The sequence below is a fragment of the Bison bison genome, unplaced genomic scaffold (assembly GCF_000754665.1).
Source record: "Bison bison bison isolate TAMUID 2011002044 unplaced genomic scaffold, Bison_UMD1.0 scf7180017864480, whole genome shotgun sequence".
NCBI lineage: Eukaryota > Metazoa > Chordata > Mammalia > Artiodactyla > Bovidae > Bison > Bison bison.
The window spans coordinates 1,927,408-1,942,293 of NW_011495040.1; the positions used below are offsets into that span (position 1 = coordinate 1,927,408).

General features: G+C 46.5%; 1 protein-coding gene across 1 annotated transcript in view; it reads left to right on the forward strand.

The window, feature by feature from the left end:
• Positions 1–14,886, forward strand: part of ELMOD3 (ELMO/CED-12 domain containing 3) — a 27,717-nt gene that overhangs the window by 7,504 nt on the left and 5,327 nt on the right. The window contains exons 6-8 of the mRNA XM_010862247.1: positions 1,414–1,537; positions 1,741–1,863; positions 6,894–7,024. Coding sequence (XP_010860549.1) covers positions 1,414–1,537; positions 1,741–1,863; positions 6,894–7,024 — 378 coding nt within the window. The remainder of the gene's footprint in view (positions 1–1,413; positions 1,538–1,740; positions 1,864–6,893; positions 7,025–14,886) is intronic.

Sequence of the window (14,886 nt, forward strand, 5' to 3'; positions counted from 1 at the left end):
CTAGGAAGCAGGGTAGCTTGTCCAGAGAGCTGAGTGATTCATGGCCAATATAGGAAAAGTTTCCATATCCTAGAGGAACTAGAAGCTCTTTGGGAATTTAAAAAATATGTGGGGTTGGAAAAAGAGTGCTAAGGAAATGAAAAGCTGGCAGACATCTTGAGTGCCTAGTGGTAAGTTTGCTGCTGCTGCTGCTAAGTTGCTTCAGTCGTGTCTGACTCTGTGCGACCCCATAGACGGCAGCCCACCAGGCTCCCCAGTCCCTGGGATTCCCCAGGCAAGAACACTGGAGTGGGTTGCCATTTCCTTCTCCAATGCAGGAAAGTGAAAAGTGAAAGTGAAGTTGTTCAGTCATGTCCGACTCTTAGCGACCCCATGAACTGCAGCCCACCAGGCTCCTCCGTCCTTGGGATTTTCCAGGCAAGAGTACCGGAGTCAGGTGCCATTGCCTTCTCCAGGTGGTAAGTTTAGAGGACTGTGAATTCAAATGTTCAACCAAAGCCTGGCTCGAAGAGAGAGGCTGAAGATAGGAATCAGACTGATCCCAGAGGGCCGGAACCTGCTGAAATCAGAGTATCCTAAGCCCTGCAGCAGTGGCTCTGAACACGAAGGCATCAGCAGGAGCTGGTGTAGCCAGTGCTGCTGTGGTGTGGACAGAAGGTGCCAGCTACCCCTCAGGGGTATCCAGCTCCAAGAAAGTGACCTAGACTCCCCTTCTCACCGACTGTCTTATCCTGGAAGTTGAGAGGGCTGTTAGACTGTATGTCTTTTACAGAGAGAGACAAACACAGACATAACAAAGGGTGGAAGCAGCCCTGCTGGGAGACCTGGCCTGGCATCTGTGTGTCTGTCTGTCTATCAGATGCCAGTCCCCATGGCCAGTCCCCTCTAGCTTCCTTGGAAGTCAGTGACAGAGCCATTTCTGGAAAAGCCCAGAGGCTAAATACTGACTGATACAGGCTAAATACAGGCTGATTAGATCTGGGCTTAGGGACATCTCTTTCTGGTTACAAAGAACCTGAGAGCTGGAAGAACCTGTCCCTGGAGATTTTTTTTTTTTTTAATCTTTATTGAATTTGTTACAATATTGCTTCTGTTTTATGTTTCGGTTTTTTGGCTTGGAGGCATGTGGGATCTTAGCTGTCCAACTAGGGCTCAAACACCCCAACCAGGACCCACACCCCCTGCAACGGAAGGTGAAGTTCTAACCACTGGAGCACCAGGGAAGTCCCCTGCAGATTTATTAATAGCAGATGCTTCACAGCTTCTGCCCTGTTTCCCTGGCTCAGAGGCCAGCCAGTTAGTTGGGAACTATTCGTTTCTACAAGACCAGTCCTGTACTGATTGATCCTCATGGTAAGTTCATGAAAGCAAGTGAACTCAGCACTCTGCCCACTCCTGCACCTTTCTCCCCAGAAAAGAATCCAGCCCACCATCCGAAGGACCGGGCTCGCTGCCCTCCGGCACTACCTCTTCGGGCCTCCGAAGCTCCACCAGGGCCTCCGTGAAGAAAGGGACTTGGTCTTGACCATCGCTCAGTGTGAGTGCACGGCCGCAAGGCAGAGAGAACGGTTTGTCCGTTCTGTGGCTGAGACTAAACCGAGGCTCTTGCATTCACCACGTTGTGGGGAGGGCCGGGTGTGGGCGTCCAGGCCAGGTCTATCTTGGCTGTGCGTTCTCTGGGAAGCACTCAGTCCTTCCCTGAGGGCCAATCCAGCAGAGCATGCGTGTGTTTTGGGGCAGGTGGCCTGGATAGCCAAGACCCCATGCACGGCCGAGTCCTGCAGACCATCTATAAGAAGCTGACTGGCTCCAAGTTTGACTGTGCCCTCCACGGAGACCACTGGGAAGATCTGGGCTTTCAGGGTAAGAGAGAGAAATGGTTCATCTCCCTGACTCCTTATTCCAAGACTAGCGTGAGAACCCAGATAGTCCTCTTCCTGTTACACCAGCACCATGAGACGGGATATCTGGGGCAAAGCATTCCAGGAAGAGGGGAAAGCTAATGCAAAGGCCCTGAAGTGAAATGTGTGTAACTCTTTTTTGAGAAAAAACAGTGGCAGAAGTGGACAAGAATAGTTCACTCAGGGCCTTGCAGGCCAGTGTAAAACGTGTACTCTTAGTGGAATGGAAAGCATGGGAGTGATACGATTTAGAATCCAGTGGGTTTTTTTTTAATTAATTAATTAATTTAGTCGCTCAGATTCTTAGTTGCAGCACGTGGAATCTTCAGTCTTCCATGTAACGCACAGGAACTTTGAGCTGTGGTATATGGAATCTTGTTCCCTGACCAGGGTTCCAAGCCAGGCCCCCTGCATTGGGAGCTTGGAGTCAGCCACTGGACCGCCAGGGAAGTCCTCTAGTGTTTTCTTTTTGCTCTTTTCTTTTAGTGTTAATGAAAATTGTGTTTTACATTATTTCACTTCTTGAGTGAAACAAAATTATTTCACCTGTTTTTGAATTGTCCATTTTTTTTCTAAACCATATATAAAATTACATTTATATAAAACAGGAAAACATCTTGATTTGAAAAGGAAACTTTATATGCTCAAAATTTATTTGTGCTCTGTTGGTTTTGACAGTGTGTTTAAGTCCCTTTACCGTCCCTCATCTATAATATAATTGACTTGGACATGGAGAGTCACATCAGTGTTATGATTTTTCTTTCAACCATTAATTTAAATAACTCAAGAGGAAAAGGAAATTCTGTTGTATTTACCCATATGTTTACTCTATCCCTTATTCTTTCTTCCTTTCTGATCTTCTAAGATTCCTTCTTTTTTCACTTCCTTCTGTTTCAGGAACTTCCTTTAGCCACTTTCTAAAGTAGGTCAGCCAGCATAAATCCTCTTAGCCTTCCTTCATCTGAAAATGTCTCGATTTCCCCTTTACTCCTGAAGGATGATTTCTCTGAATATAGAATTCCAGGTTGACAGATCTTTTCTTTCATCCCTTGAAAATAAATAGGCTGCTTCCTTTTGGCTTCCATAGCTTCTGATGAGAATTCTGCTGGCTCTTGAATTATTGCTTCTTGGTAGATGAGGAGTGGTTTGTCTCTCTACTTTCAAGGTCTTTTTTGCTCACTTTTTTTCTTTTGTTTGTAGGAGTGTGACTATGGTATGTCTTAGTGGAGATTTCTTTGGGTTTATCCTATTAGGGTTTTGCTCAGTTTCTTGGATCTGTAGGTTTATGTCTTTGGCCAAATTTGGTAAATTATCAGCCATTATTGCTTTGAGTACTTTTTACAGCCCTTCTCTTTCTCCTTTCTTGTATAATTCTGACCCCACGGGTGCTAGATCTTCTGTTACTGTTCCTCTTAGTCCCGGAGGCTCTGTTCGTTTTAAGGGGATATCTGTATAGCAGCAGCAGCTGTATAGCCCAGAGGTCTCCAAGGCGCTGTTCATTCTGTTTTGTTTTTTCTCTCTGTGTTGTTCAGAGTGGGCTGTTTATATTGTTCCGTCTTCAAGTTCACTGGTTCTTTCCTCTGTTGTCTCTATTCAGCTGTTAAGCCCACCCAATGAGTTTTTAATTTTAGTTATTATAGTTTTTGGTCCTAAAGTTTCTGTTTGGTTCTTTATATCTGATATTTCTTTACTGAGACCTTTATCAAAGGCATTTGTATAAAAGGCATTTGCCTTTTACCAAAGGCATTTGTAGGTTTCTATTGTTGCTGCAGAAAATGACCACAAATTTAGTGGTTTAAAACAATACAAGGAAAAAAAAAATAAAATAAAAAAAAACAGTACAAGGGACTTCCCTGGCAGCTCAGCAGTTAAGGCTCTGTGCTTCCAATGCAGGGGCCACAGATATGATCCCTGGATGGGTCCCACATGCTGTGCAGTACAGCCCAAAAAGAAAAAAGACCCACAGATTTACCACCTTCTAGTTCTGTAGTTGAGAAGTCTGACACAGTCTCTCTGAGGCAAGATCAAGGTCACAGCAGGGCTGTATTCCTTTTTAGACTCTCCAGGAGAGAATCTATTTCCTTGCCTTTTGCACCTTCTAGAGGCCTCCCACATTCCTCCTCCTTCAAAGCCAGGAACACAGCATCTCTCAGAGCTGAATCTGTCCTTGCATCCTTCTTCCTGATGCTGTGTTTCTACCTCCCTGTCACATGTTTAAGGATTTTTCTGACTACATTCAATTCAGTTCAGTTGTTCAGTCATGTCTGACTCTTTGAGACCCCATGAACTGCAGCACACCAGGCCTCCCTATCCATCACCAAGTTCCGGAGTTTACCTAAACTCATGTCCATTGAGTCGGTGATGCCATCCAACCATCTCATCCTCTGTCGTCCCTTTCTCCTCCTGCCCTCAATCTTTCCCAGCATCAGGGTCTTTTCAAAAGAGTCAGCCCTTCGCATCAGGTGGCCAAAGTATTGGAGTTTCAGCTTCAATATCAGTCTTTCCAATGAACACCCAGGACTGATCTCCCTTAGGATGGACTGGTTGGATCTCCTTGCAGTCCAAGGGACACTCAAGAGCCTTCTCCAACACCACAGTTCAAAAGCATCAAATCTTCAGCACTCAGCTTTCTTTATAGTCCAACTCTTACATCCATACATGACTATTGGAAAAACCATAGCCTTGACTAGACATACCTTTGTTGACAAAGTAATGTCTCTGCTTTTTAATATGCTATCTAGGTTGGTCATAACTTTCCTTCCAAGGAGTAAGTTTTCTTCCAAGGAGTAAGCGTCTTTTAATTTCATGGCTTCAGTCACCATCTGCAGTGATTTTGGAGCCCCCAAAAATAAAGTCAGCCACTGTTTCCACTGTTTCCCCACCTATTTGCCATGAAATGATGGGACCGGATGCCATGATCTTAGTTTTCAGAATGTTGAACTTTAAGCCAACCTTTTCACTCTCCTCTTTCACTTTCATCAAGAGGCTCTTTAGTTCTTCTTCACTTTCTGCCATAAGGGTGGTGTCATCTGCATATCTGAGGTTATCGATATTTCTCCCGGCAGTCTCGATTCCAGCTTGTGCTTCTTCCAGCCCAGTGTTTGTCATGATGTACTCTGCATATAAGTTAATAAGCAGGGTGACAATATACAGCCTTGACGTACTCCTTTTCCTGTTTGGAACCAATCTGTTGTTCCATGTCCATTTCTAACTGTTGCTTCCTGACCTGCATACAGGTTTCTCAAGAGGCAAGTCAGGTGGTCTGGTATTCCCATCTCCTTCAGAATTTTCCAGAGTTTTTTGTGATCCATACAGTCAAAGGCTTTGGCATAGTCAATAAAGCAGAAATATATATTTTTCTTGAACTCTCTTGCTTTTTTGATGATCCATCGGATGTTGGCAATTTGATCTCTGGTTCCTCTGCCTTTTCTAAAACCATCTTGAACATCTGGAAGTTCACGGTTCACATATTGGTGAAGCCTGGCTTGGAGAATTTTGAGCATTACTTTACTAGCCTCCCTGGTAGCTCAGCTGGTAAAGAATCTGCCTGCAATGCAGGAGACCCTGGTTCGACTCCTGGGTTGGGAAGATCCACTGGAGAAGGGATAGGCAACCCACTCCAGTATTCTTGGGCTTCCCTGGTGGCTCAGCTGGTAAAGAATCCACCCGAAATGCCGGAGACCTGGAATCAATCACAGGTTTGGAAAGATCCCCTGGAGAAGGGAACAGCTACCCATTCCAGTATTCTGGCCTGGAGAATTCCATGGACTGTGTAGTCCGTGGAGTCCTAAAGAGTTGGACATGACTGACTACACTGGGCCCAGCCAAATAGCGAGGGTAGTCTCCCTATCCTGATTGGCAGCCTTCATTCTGACTGTAATCTTGATTCCCTCTTGCTGTGCAGCCTTTTATTTTGTATTGGGGTATAGCCAATTAACAATGTTGTGATAGTTTCAGATGAACAGCAAAGGGACTTAGTCATACATATACGCGTATCCATTCTCCCCCAAACTCCCCTCCCATCCAGACTGCCACATAACATTGAGCAGAGTTCCCTGTGGTATGCAGTAAGTCCTGTTTGGTTATCCATAGCAGTGTGTACATGACCATCCCAAACTCTATCCCTTCCCCCAGCAATGTTGCTGTCTATTAATTGTCTTTTGTCATTCAACTTGAGATTTCCCTAGTTCTTGGTGTAATGAGTGATTTTTTTATTTTGTCCTAGACATTTGGGGTAGTATATAATGACACTGTGGATCTTCTTTAAATCTTCTATTGTAGCAGGCCTCCTCTGACACTGGGTAGTGGGAGACAGGTGATATCACCTCATTATTGCCAGGTGGGGATAGAAATCCAAGTATCCCATGGAGCCTCCACTAGTACCACTGGCTGGGAGGGGCAGGGGTGCCTCACTGCTGTTCCATGTCACCTCCCCTGACATCCCATAGAGAGAGGTGGGCTCCTTGGCACCAGGGAAGGACAAAAGTCCGTCCCCTGCATCTCTGACTGCCCTGGCAGAGCTGAGGGCCACCTCATTGCAGTCAGTCAGAGGAAGTCTAGATTCTCCACCTGGGCTGTGATCAAGGTCATTGACTCAGGGAGCAGGGATTTCACTATTGTTGTTGTTCAGTCACTCAGTTGTGTCGAAGTCTTTGGGACCCCGTGGACTGTAGCACACCAGGCTTCCCTGTCCTTCACTATCTTCCAGGTTTGCCCAAGTTCATGTCCATTGAGTCAGTGATGCCATCCAACCATCTTATCCTCTGTCATCCCAGAGTTCTCCTTTTATCTTCAGTCTTTCCCAATGTCAGGGTCTTTTCCAATGAGGCGACTCTTCGCATCAGGTGGCCAAAGTACTGGAACTTCAGCTTCAGCATCAGTCCTTCCAATGAATATTCAGGGTTGATTTCCTTTAGGATTGTCTGGTTTGATCTCCTTGCTGTCCAAGGGTTTCATTAAACTCCCTCAGTTTTCTCTTGGTTTTTGTCTTAGGAACAAATCCAGCCACAGACCTCAGAGGAGCAGGCTTCCTTGCCCTCCTGCATCTCCTGTACCTGGTGATGGACTCAAAGACTTTGCTAATGGCCCGGGAGATTCTCCGCCTGTCTCGTCATCATATCCAGGTGGGGCTTTGGTGAGAAGCCAGCAGAGAAGGCTGCAGGGCTAGGACCTGGGCACAGGGCTGTCCTGAGTAGGGGGACAGCTTCTCAGGTAGATCTCCAGTTGCTGACAGCCCTCAGGACAGCTGAGGCAAGCAGGCATGGGCACCCGCATTCCCCTGACCTGGCTGGAGCCCGAGCTCCGCCACTCATTAGTGTGTGTCTCAAGCCTCGCCTCAGCTGCTCAGAGCCCTGGTTTCTGCATCCATAGAGAGGAGCTCATGGAAACTTCAGCCGTGTAGTTGGGGAAGTTCAGTGCGGTAATGTGCACGAGCACTGGACACAACCCTGGTGTCAGTGTTTCAGCGTGCTGCCCTCCCAACTCTGGCGTGTTCTCCTGGCCCTGGGGGAGGGCGCATTCAGCCTTCACGTGCCCAGAGGAAAGGTTTTGCCTCCCAGGGCCGGGTGACACACACGGGCTTACGAAAGCTCAGGAGTGGCTCCTGTAGCCCTCAGGTTCTGTCCAGGCCTCTCTTCAGGGTTTTCCCCTGTAGTAAAGGTGGTAGTCCCCCGATTTTAGACAACAAACTTGACCTGTTTCCTGCCATTCGTCTATCCCAGATTCATGGGGCCTGGAATTCATTCATTGACTAAACAGATATTTATTCAGCATTCCCTGTGCTAGTAATTGTTCTTGGTGCTTGGGATGCATCAATGAGATCCATCTAGCAGGGAGGACGAGACAGTAAGTCTAATACATAAATAAATAATAGGGTATGTTAAGTGCTAAGTAGGCAAGGTTGGGAGAACATGAGTGGATTACAGTGGTTTTTTGTTTTGGGGTTTTTTTGGCTGCACTGAGTCCTCATTGCAGCATGGGGGCTTTCTCTGGTTGGGAGAACATGGGTGGATTACGGTGGTTTTTTGTTTGGGGTGTTTTTGGCTGCACTGAGTCCTCATTGCAGCATGGGGGCTTTCTCTGGTTGCAGCGCAGCCTCGGTAGTTGCAGCTTGCAGGCTCTCTAGTTGCAGCACTTGGGCTTTGTTGCCCTGCAGCATGTGGGACCTTAGTTCCCCAACCAGGGATCAAACCCACTTCCATCCCCTGCATTGGAGGCAGATTCTTAACCATTGGACCACCAGGGAAGTCCTGGGATTATAGTTTTCATGGGATATTAAGGTAGCTCTCATGAGAGGGTGAGAGTTAAACCATGCCTTGAAGTTGGGGGGATGGATGTTAGCCAAGCTGGTATTTAGAGGAAGAACATTCCATGCAAAGGAAGCATCGAGAGCAGAGGTTCCAGGAAGGAGTGTGTCCGGCATGGGAGGGAATGGCAGGAGGCCAGAAGGAGCTGGGAGGACAGTGGGAAGGAGGTGATGGGGTAACAGGGACCAGATGGTGTCGGACCTGATAGACTGTGATGAGGATGTTCGCTTTTACTCTGAGTCAAATGAGGGTTTTGAGCAGCCTGGAGTGACGGTCCAACTTACATTCTTTAATGCATCCTGCCAGCCAGTGGGTTGAGAGTGGTCTCCCGTGAGGACTTTCACAGTCAAGCTAGAGGTGATGGTGGTTTGGTCCAGAGTATTTTTCAGAGTAGGTAGGAAGTAATCAGATCCTGGGTATAGAATCTTGGAGAATACACCCAGCATATTTTTGAATGGATTGGATGCAGGTGTAAGAAAAAGAGAGGAGTCAATCGTGCTTTTTAGCTTGAGCAGCTGCAAAACCAGAGTGGTACCAACTGAAATGGAAAAGAGCAAGTGTGGGGCGGGGGTTCCATTTGCCATATGAATTTTAGATTGAGGTTATGCATTTTGGGCAAGAACCCTACGGAAGTGACAGCCCTCACGTCAGGAGCACCCGTGTCAGTGTGTCTTACTACTGGTCAGGTTAACCCGGAGCACGTGGTTAAGGTGGTAGCAGCCAGGCCTCTCCTCTGTAAAGTCACTATTTTTCCCTTTGTAAATAATTGCTCGTGGGGGAATATACTTTGAATGTGAACGTGTTAGTCACTCAGCTGTGTCCAATTCTTTGCAACTCCGTGGACCATAGCCCACCAGGCTCCTCTGTGCATGGGATTCTCCAGGCAAGAGTACTAGAGTAGGTAGAAGGTCCCTTCTCCAAGGGATCTTCCCAACCCAGGGATTGAACCTGGGTCTTCTGCATTGCAGGCGGATTCTTTACCATTTGAGCCACCATAGTTAATCACTGTCTTGGAGGATGATAGCTTGAAACTATATAAATACCCTGTTTTTCCTCAGACTTGGTTCTAATGGTGATTTTCTGTTTCCCTCATTCCCCTTACGTTTGTTAGTTGGAATTCTTCTATAAGAAAGAGGCATCTGTGCTATTTATTTATTCAGGTACTTTTTATATCAGATATTTATTTTATCTATAGGTTATAATCCAGTACTATCATTATGTATTATGTATTTTGTTGCTCCAGCCATGCCCACTTTAAGAGCTCTTTCAGGTTGGTACCTGTGCCCTTTGAACATGCCCTGTCCTTTTTTGAGCACTTTCTAGATCCGAGAAGACACCTTCGCTCATGTTTTATTTTCTCTGTGTGATTCCCAGCCCTGAAACCAAACACTTCTCCACGGAGCTTTTGTTCTTTCGTTGGAGAATGGGATCTGAAAACCAAGATCTGAATGCTGGTGTTCCCACTGCCATTACGATCTCCCTACTTCTAGGCCCTCTCAGCAGCCAGAGCTTAGGAGATATGTATGTGTCACTGATTCCCTCGGCTCTAATAGGAATGGTCGCCAGGGGTAAGTGGACCCGCCCAGCCGCCAGTGCACTTCACAGAGAACAGGAAGTGGGGTGTAATACTACTTGAGAGAGAGGACCTGAGAATGAGTAACCAGAGGTGAGACTTGCAGCATTTTCATCAGATCACTGTGTCTTAGAGCCTGGGCAGGCCGGCCTGTGCTGCAGACTGCTCCAGTAACCATGTTGTTGGTCATTATTACTTAATTCTCAGAACCTCAGCTTCTTCCTTTGTAACATGAGAAAATAATTCCAACCCTGTATAAAATAATTCCAACCTTGTGTAAAGTGCTAAGCACATTAGTCACTCAAGGAGTGTTAGTTATCATAGTAATTTTTTATTTCCATGAGTAAAAATACATTTTTATATACATCTTTTGGATAATTATACATATGTAATACATAACTGTGTTTTCAAAACTGTATCTGTACTTGCACGAGCATGCACAGACACACGTCATGCACTTATATATACAGCCACTGTAAAGTAAAGTAGATCCATTTGAATCTAAAACTTCTTGTGTGTGTTTAGTCACTCAGTTGTGTTTGACTCTTTACGGCCTCATGGACGGTAGCCTGCCAGGCTCCTCTGTCCATGGGATTCTCTAGGCAAGAATACTAGAGTGGTTTGCCGTTTCCTCCTGCAGGGGATCTTCCTGACCCAGGGATCAAACCCTTATCTCTTATGTCTCCTGCATTGGCAGGTGGGTTCTTTACATTTAGCGCCACCTGGGCTACAAAAACAAATAATCACACATTTCCTATCACGTGGGCAGTTTTCTCATTTCTGATGTTCACTGAATATCTCTGTTATCTTTTGAGAAAAAAACACTCATTACATCTGATGACTTCACATTCGCCCGTCTCTTCCAGGAGACACTGGAGGAGGTAAGAGGGTACTTCATGAGGATCTGGTTCTGAGGTAGATCAGGACCCACAAGTTGAAAATGTGGGTGTGTTCTGTGGTCTTCACGATGCAGGAAGGTAATGTCTGGGTCAAGTTTAAGAACCAGATCAGTTAGCTTATGAAACAGTGCAATCTCCTGCAGCGATGCTACTTCATCATAAGAGTTCCAGAACTTCCTTGGTGGTCCAGTGGTTAAGAATCTGCCTGCCAGTGCAGGGGACATGGGTTCAGTTCCTGGTCTGGGAAGATCCCATAAGCCACGGAGCAGCTAAGCCCATGCACTGCAACTACTAAAGCCTGAGCTCTCGAGCCCGTGCTCCACAAGAGAAGCCACCACAGTGAGAAGCCTGTGCGCCGCAACTAGAGAGTAGCCCCTGCTCGCCACATCTAGGGAAGGCTCGTGCCCAGCAACCAGCACAGCCAAAAATGAAAAACAATTAGGAAAGGTGTCCCGAAGGCTGAGGGGTAGCTTAGCAATAATGGACTAGCCTCTTGTTGTAGAGGCAGTGGAGAGAGACCCAGAGAGGGAAAACGGCTTGCCCAAGGTCCCGCAGTTCATGAGTATTTCCTAGAAATCATCTTGGAGCTCAGTGCCTCCCTTCTGGTGGGGTATTAAGGCTCTCCTGTAAGACCTTCCTGCAGAAACAGGGAGGTCGGGGTAGAGGGTTATTGCCAGTTCAGCACCCCTCGTTTGTTTTCAAGGACAGGCTTGACTGAGGTGAGGGGGGCAGGTCCCTGGATATCCAAGGGAAGAACATGCTAGGCTGAGGGAAGAGCAGGATGAGAGAGGAAGCCCTGGTACTCCATCTAGGTACGGACCAGCCTGACCACTTTGACTAACCTGTTCGTCATCCCTTTGCCTGCTGGCCTTTGTGCAATTTATAGTGAATTTATATTTACTCCACAATATGCATGCCAGACAAGAAAAGGAACAGCAGCTTAAAATAATAAGAGGGCAAGTGTAGGTGTCAGGAATCTAGATCCTAGTTCCACCTGTGGTATGATTACTTAGCTGTGATTTGAGGCAAGTCACCTATGGGCTTCCTGGGTGGCGCTAGTGGTAAAGAACCCACCTGCCAATGTAGGAGATGTAAGAGACTCGGGTTCAATCACTTGGTCTGGAAGATCCCCTCGAGAAGGGCACGGCACCCAACTCCAGTTCTTGCCCGGAGAATCCCACGGACAGAGGAGCCTAGCAGGCTACAGTCCATAAGGTCGCACAGAGTCAGACACGACTGAATGACTTAGCACAAATGCACTTACCCTCTCTGGGTATCAGTTTGCTCTTTTATTAAATAAGAGATTTGGCCTAAATGATCCTAAGGTCCCTTCCACCTTTATAGTTCTTTGAACTCTTAAGTCCTTCAGTGTCTTAAAACTTCACTTCAAGCCCTTATGAATCTTGAAAATAACAGTTTTCCAGGAGGCACACAGGCAGCCACAGTAACAGCTCGGGGACACAGCCTTGCCGGCAGCCAGTCCTAACTTTGAACTGACTTTTGATAGACCTTTGACTGCCAAGAGTAAAGAAAACCAGAGACCTAATTCAGAGGCTGAAACTACAGCTGGTAAATTTTGGGGGGGAAAGAAAGTGCATTAGTTTAAGGGCTTAACATTCAATTTTGGAAGAACTGACCCTAAGGCCAAATACAGTTAGCCACAAGGTGGTGCTAGGATAAAGAACCTGCCTGCCAATACAGGAGACTTTTTTAAAAAATATTTATGTGTTCTTTAATTGGCTGCATGAGGTCTTAGTTGTGGCATGCAAACTCTTAGTTGAGGCATGTGGGATCTAGTTCCCTGACCAAGAATCAAACTTGGGTCCCCTGCATTGGGAGTGCAGAGTCTTACCCACTGGGCCACCAGGGAAATCCCAAAACAGGAGACTTAAAGAGACGTGGGTTTGGTCCCTAGGTCAGGAAGATTCCCCTGGAGGGGCAAATGGCAGCCCACTCCAGTATTCTTGCCTGTAGAATCCCATGGACAGAGGAGCCTGGCAGGCTACAGTCCATAGAGTCACAAAGAGTTGGACATGACTGAAGCAACTGAGCATAGCATAGTTCCCTAAGGAGAGAGCTGAGGCTTCAGGTACCTGTGATACATCCTGCTAAAGAGGAATTGGCCAGACACTACAAATGCTGGGGGACCCTGGGACTCCGTGGAAGCGTGTGATCCATGCTGTCCTGAGGAGGGAGTGCTGCAGTTCAGATGGCGAGATGCAGGGTACATCGGGCTGATTGCTGGCAGGCAGAGAAGCAGCTCACCACAATAGTTACTCACAGTCAGCAACTGGTGTCATCTTCCATGCCATTTCCATCTGTTATTTTATTCCATCAACATGATGAGCCTGCAAGAGGTTGGGCAGAGATGATCCTTGGAAATCTTCATTTCCCAGTGAAGGAACGTGAGAATCAGAGAGGTGAAATGTGTCTACACAAAGTGGGACAGTTAGGAAGTGGTGAAGCTGGCGTGAGGACCCCCGTCTCCTGACAGCTCGCCCAGCAGTGTGCTCCTCACAGTGGGGATCTCAGCAGCCCAGCTCTCAGTCACCTGAGGGAATGCAGGTGCCCAGGCCCCTCCCGCCACGGAACTGCTGAACTGGAATCTCCAGGGGGTGGCGCTGTGTTGGCAGCAGCTGCCAAAAAAAAACCAACTGATCTGGATTTGGTCTTCCTGCTTCGGGGTTCAGAGGTGAGTCATAAAGAGAAATGAAATTTCAAATGAAGACTCAGAAGACTCTGATTCCCTCTGCTGTTCTTTTAGTCAGTTCCCAAAACACCACCTCAGTGTAATGTTTTAGCTCAAAACCACACTTTTCAGGTCCAAGGGAACTGCTGAAGGAAAGGAGACATTTTGCTCTGAATCCCAGTTTTTCATGGCTTTTTAGTAAGTACGTTTTTGTAAGAATGTTCCCGAGGGAATTCCCTGGTGTCCAGTGGTTAGGGCTAGTGCTTTCCCTGTGGGGGTGGGGTGGGGGCTGTGTTCAAACCCTAGTCGGGGAACTAAGGTCCCACAAGCCACACAGCCAGGGAAAAAAAAAAAAAAAGATACTGTATAAAATAAAGTACTTTGAAAAACAAAAGAATGTTCCCAAGAGTGAATGAATGCTAAATTCAGATCCTGTTAATTATGTTGCTACATGTTCTTGTTGCCATATTTATTTTTAGACTGAAAGAAATCAAGGGAAGGCATGATACTACACAAGTATTGTGGTAATTAAGTAGTCAGTACCTGGAACATACAGATGCACCGCTGTTGACCTCAGCTATGGATAGTTACGAACATTTGTTAGCACCCCTCAGGCCAGTGCTGCCCTTAGCATTTTGCTTATGTGATCTAAATGACTCCTCAGAGCAGCTCTGCGAGGCAAGTTGTGGGCTAGTGGAAAATGTAGCCTGTGGATCATAAAAGCTGTCTCAGAGAGTTTGTGTAATGGTTAACAAATGGACTCCACCCAGCATGGCCCTCGCATCGGGGTCCCCAGGACTACTGCCAGGTTCATCGGTTTACTGAGAGGACTCTCAGGATTTGGCCTATAGTTGTTCTCTCAGCTGTGATTAACTGCAGCAAAAGCAAGATCAGCAGAGGGAAGAAGTGTGTGGACAAAATCCATCGGACACCAGACACAGGCTTCCAGGAGCTTCCCCTCCCTGTGTGGGCACATGGAATGCACGGACTTCCAGCAGCATCAAATTGGCCAACACGTTGAATGTTGCCAGCTAGGGTCTGAAAGGTTGTTGCTGAGCCGTGAAAGATGCTGGGATTCTTAGCCTCCAAAGGAGAGGAATTCAATCCTGGGCCAGTGACGAGGCTTGATCACTCAGAGCTTTTGTGTAGTAAAGTTTTATTAAAGTATAAAAGACATAGAGAAAGTTTCTGACATAGACATCAGAAGGGGGCAGAAAGAGCGCCCCTCTGCTAACCTTTAGCAGTATGTTATATACGTATCAGCAAGCTGTTAATTAGAGAAAGGAAATATCTCAAAACTTAGAGTGGCACTAGGCTCGTCACCCACAACATGCATTTTGCAATAACACTGGCACAAGGTGAGTGATCCTGGGCCATTGACATGAAGAAGACATGAAGAAGAAATTGATCTTGATCTTGAAGATGAATTGATCTTGATCAATCTTCAGTTCATCTTGAAGAAAGGCAGGTTTCCAGGTAAATATATAGTTTCATTAACATAAATTAGGAGAACAATGTC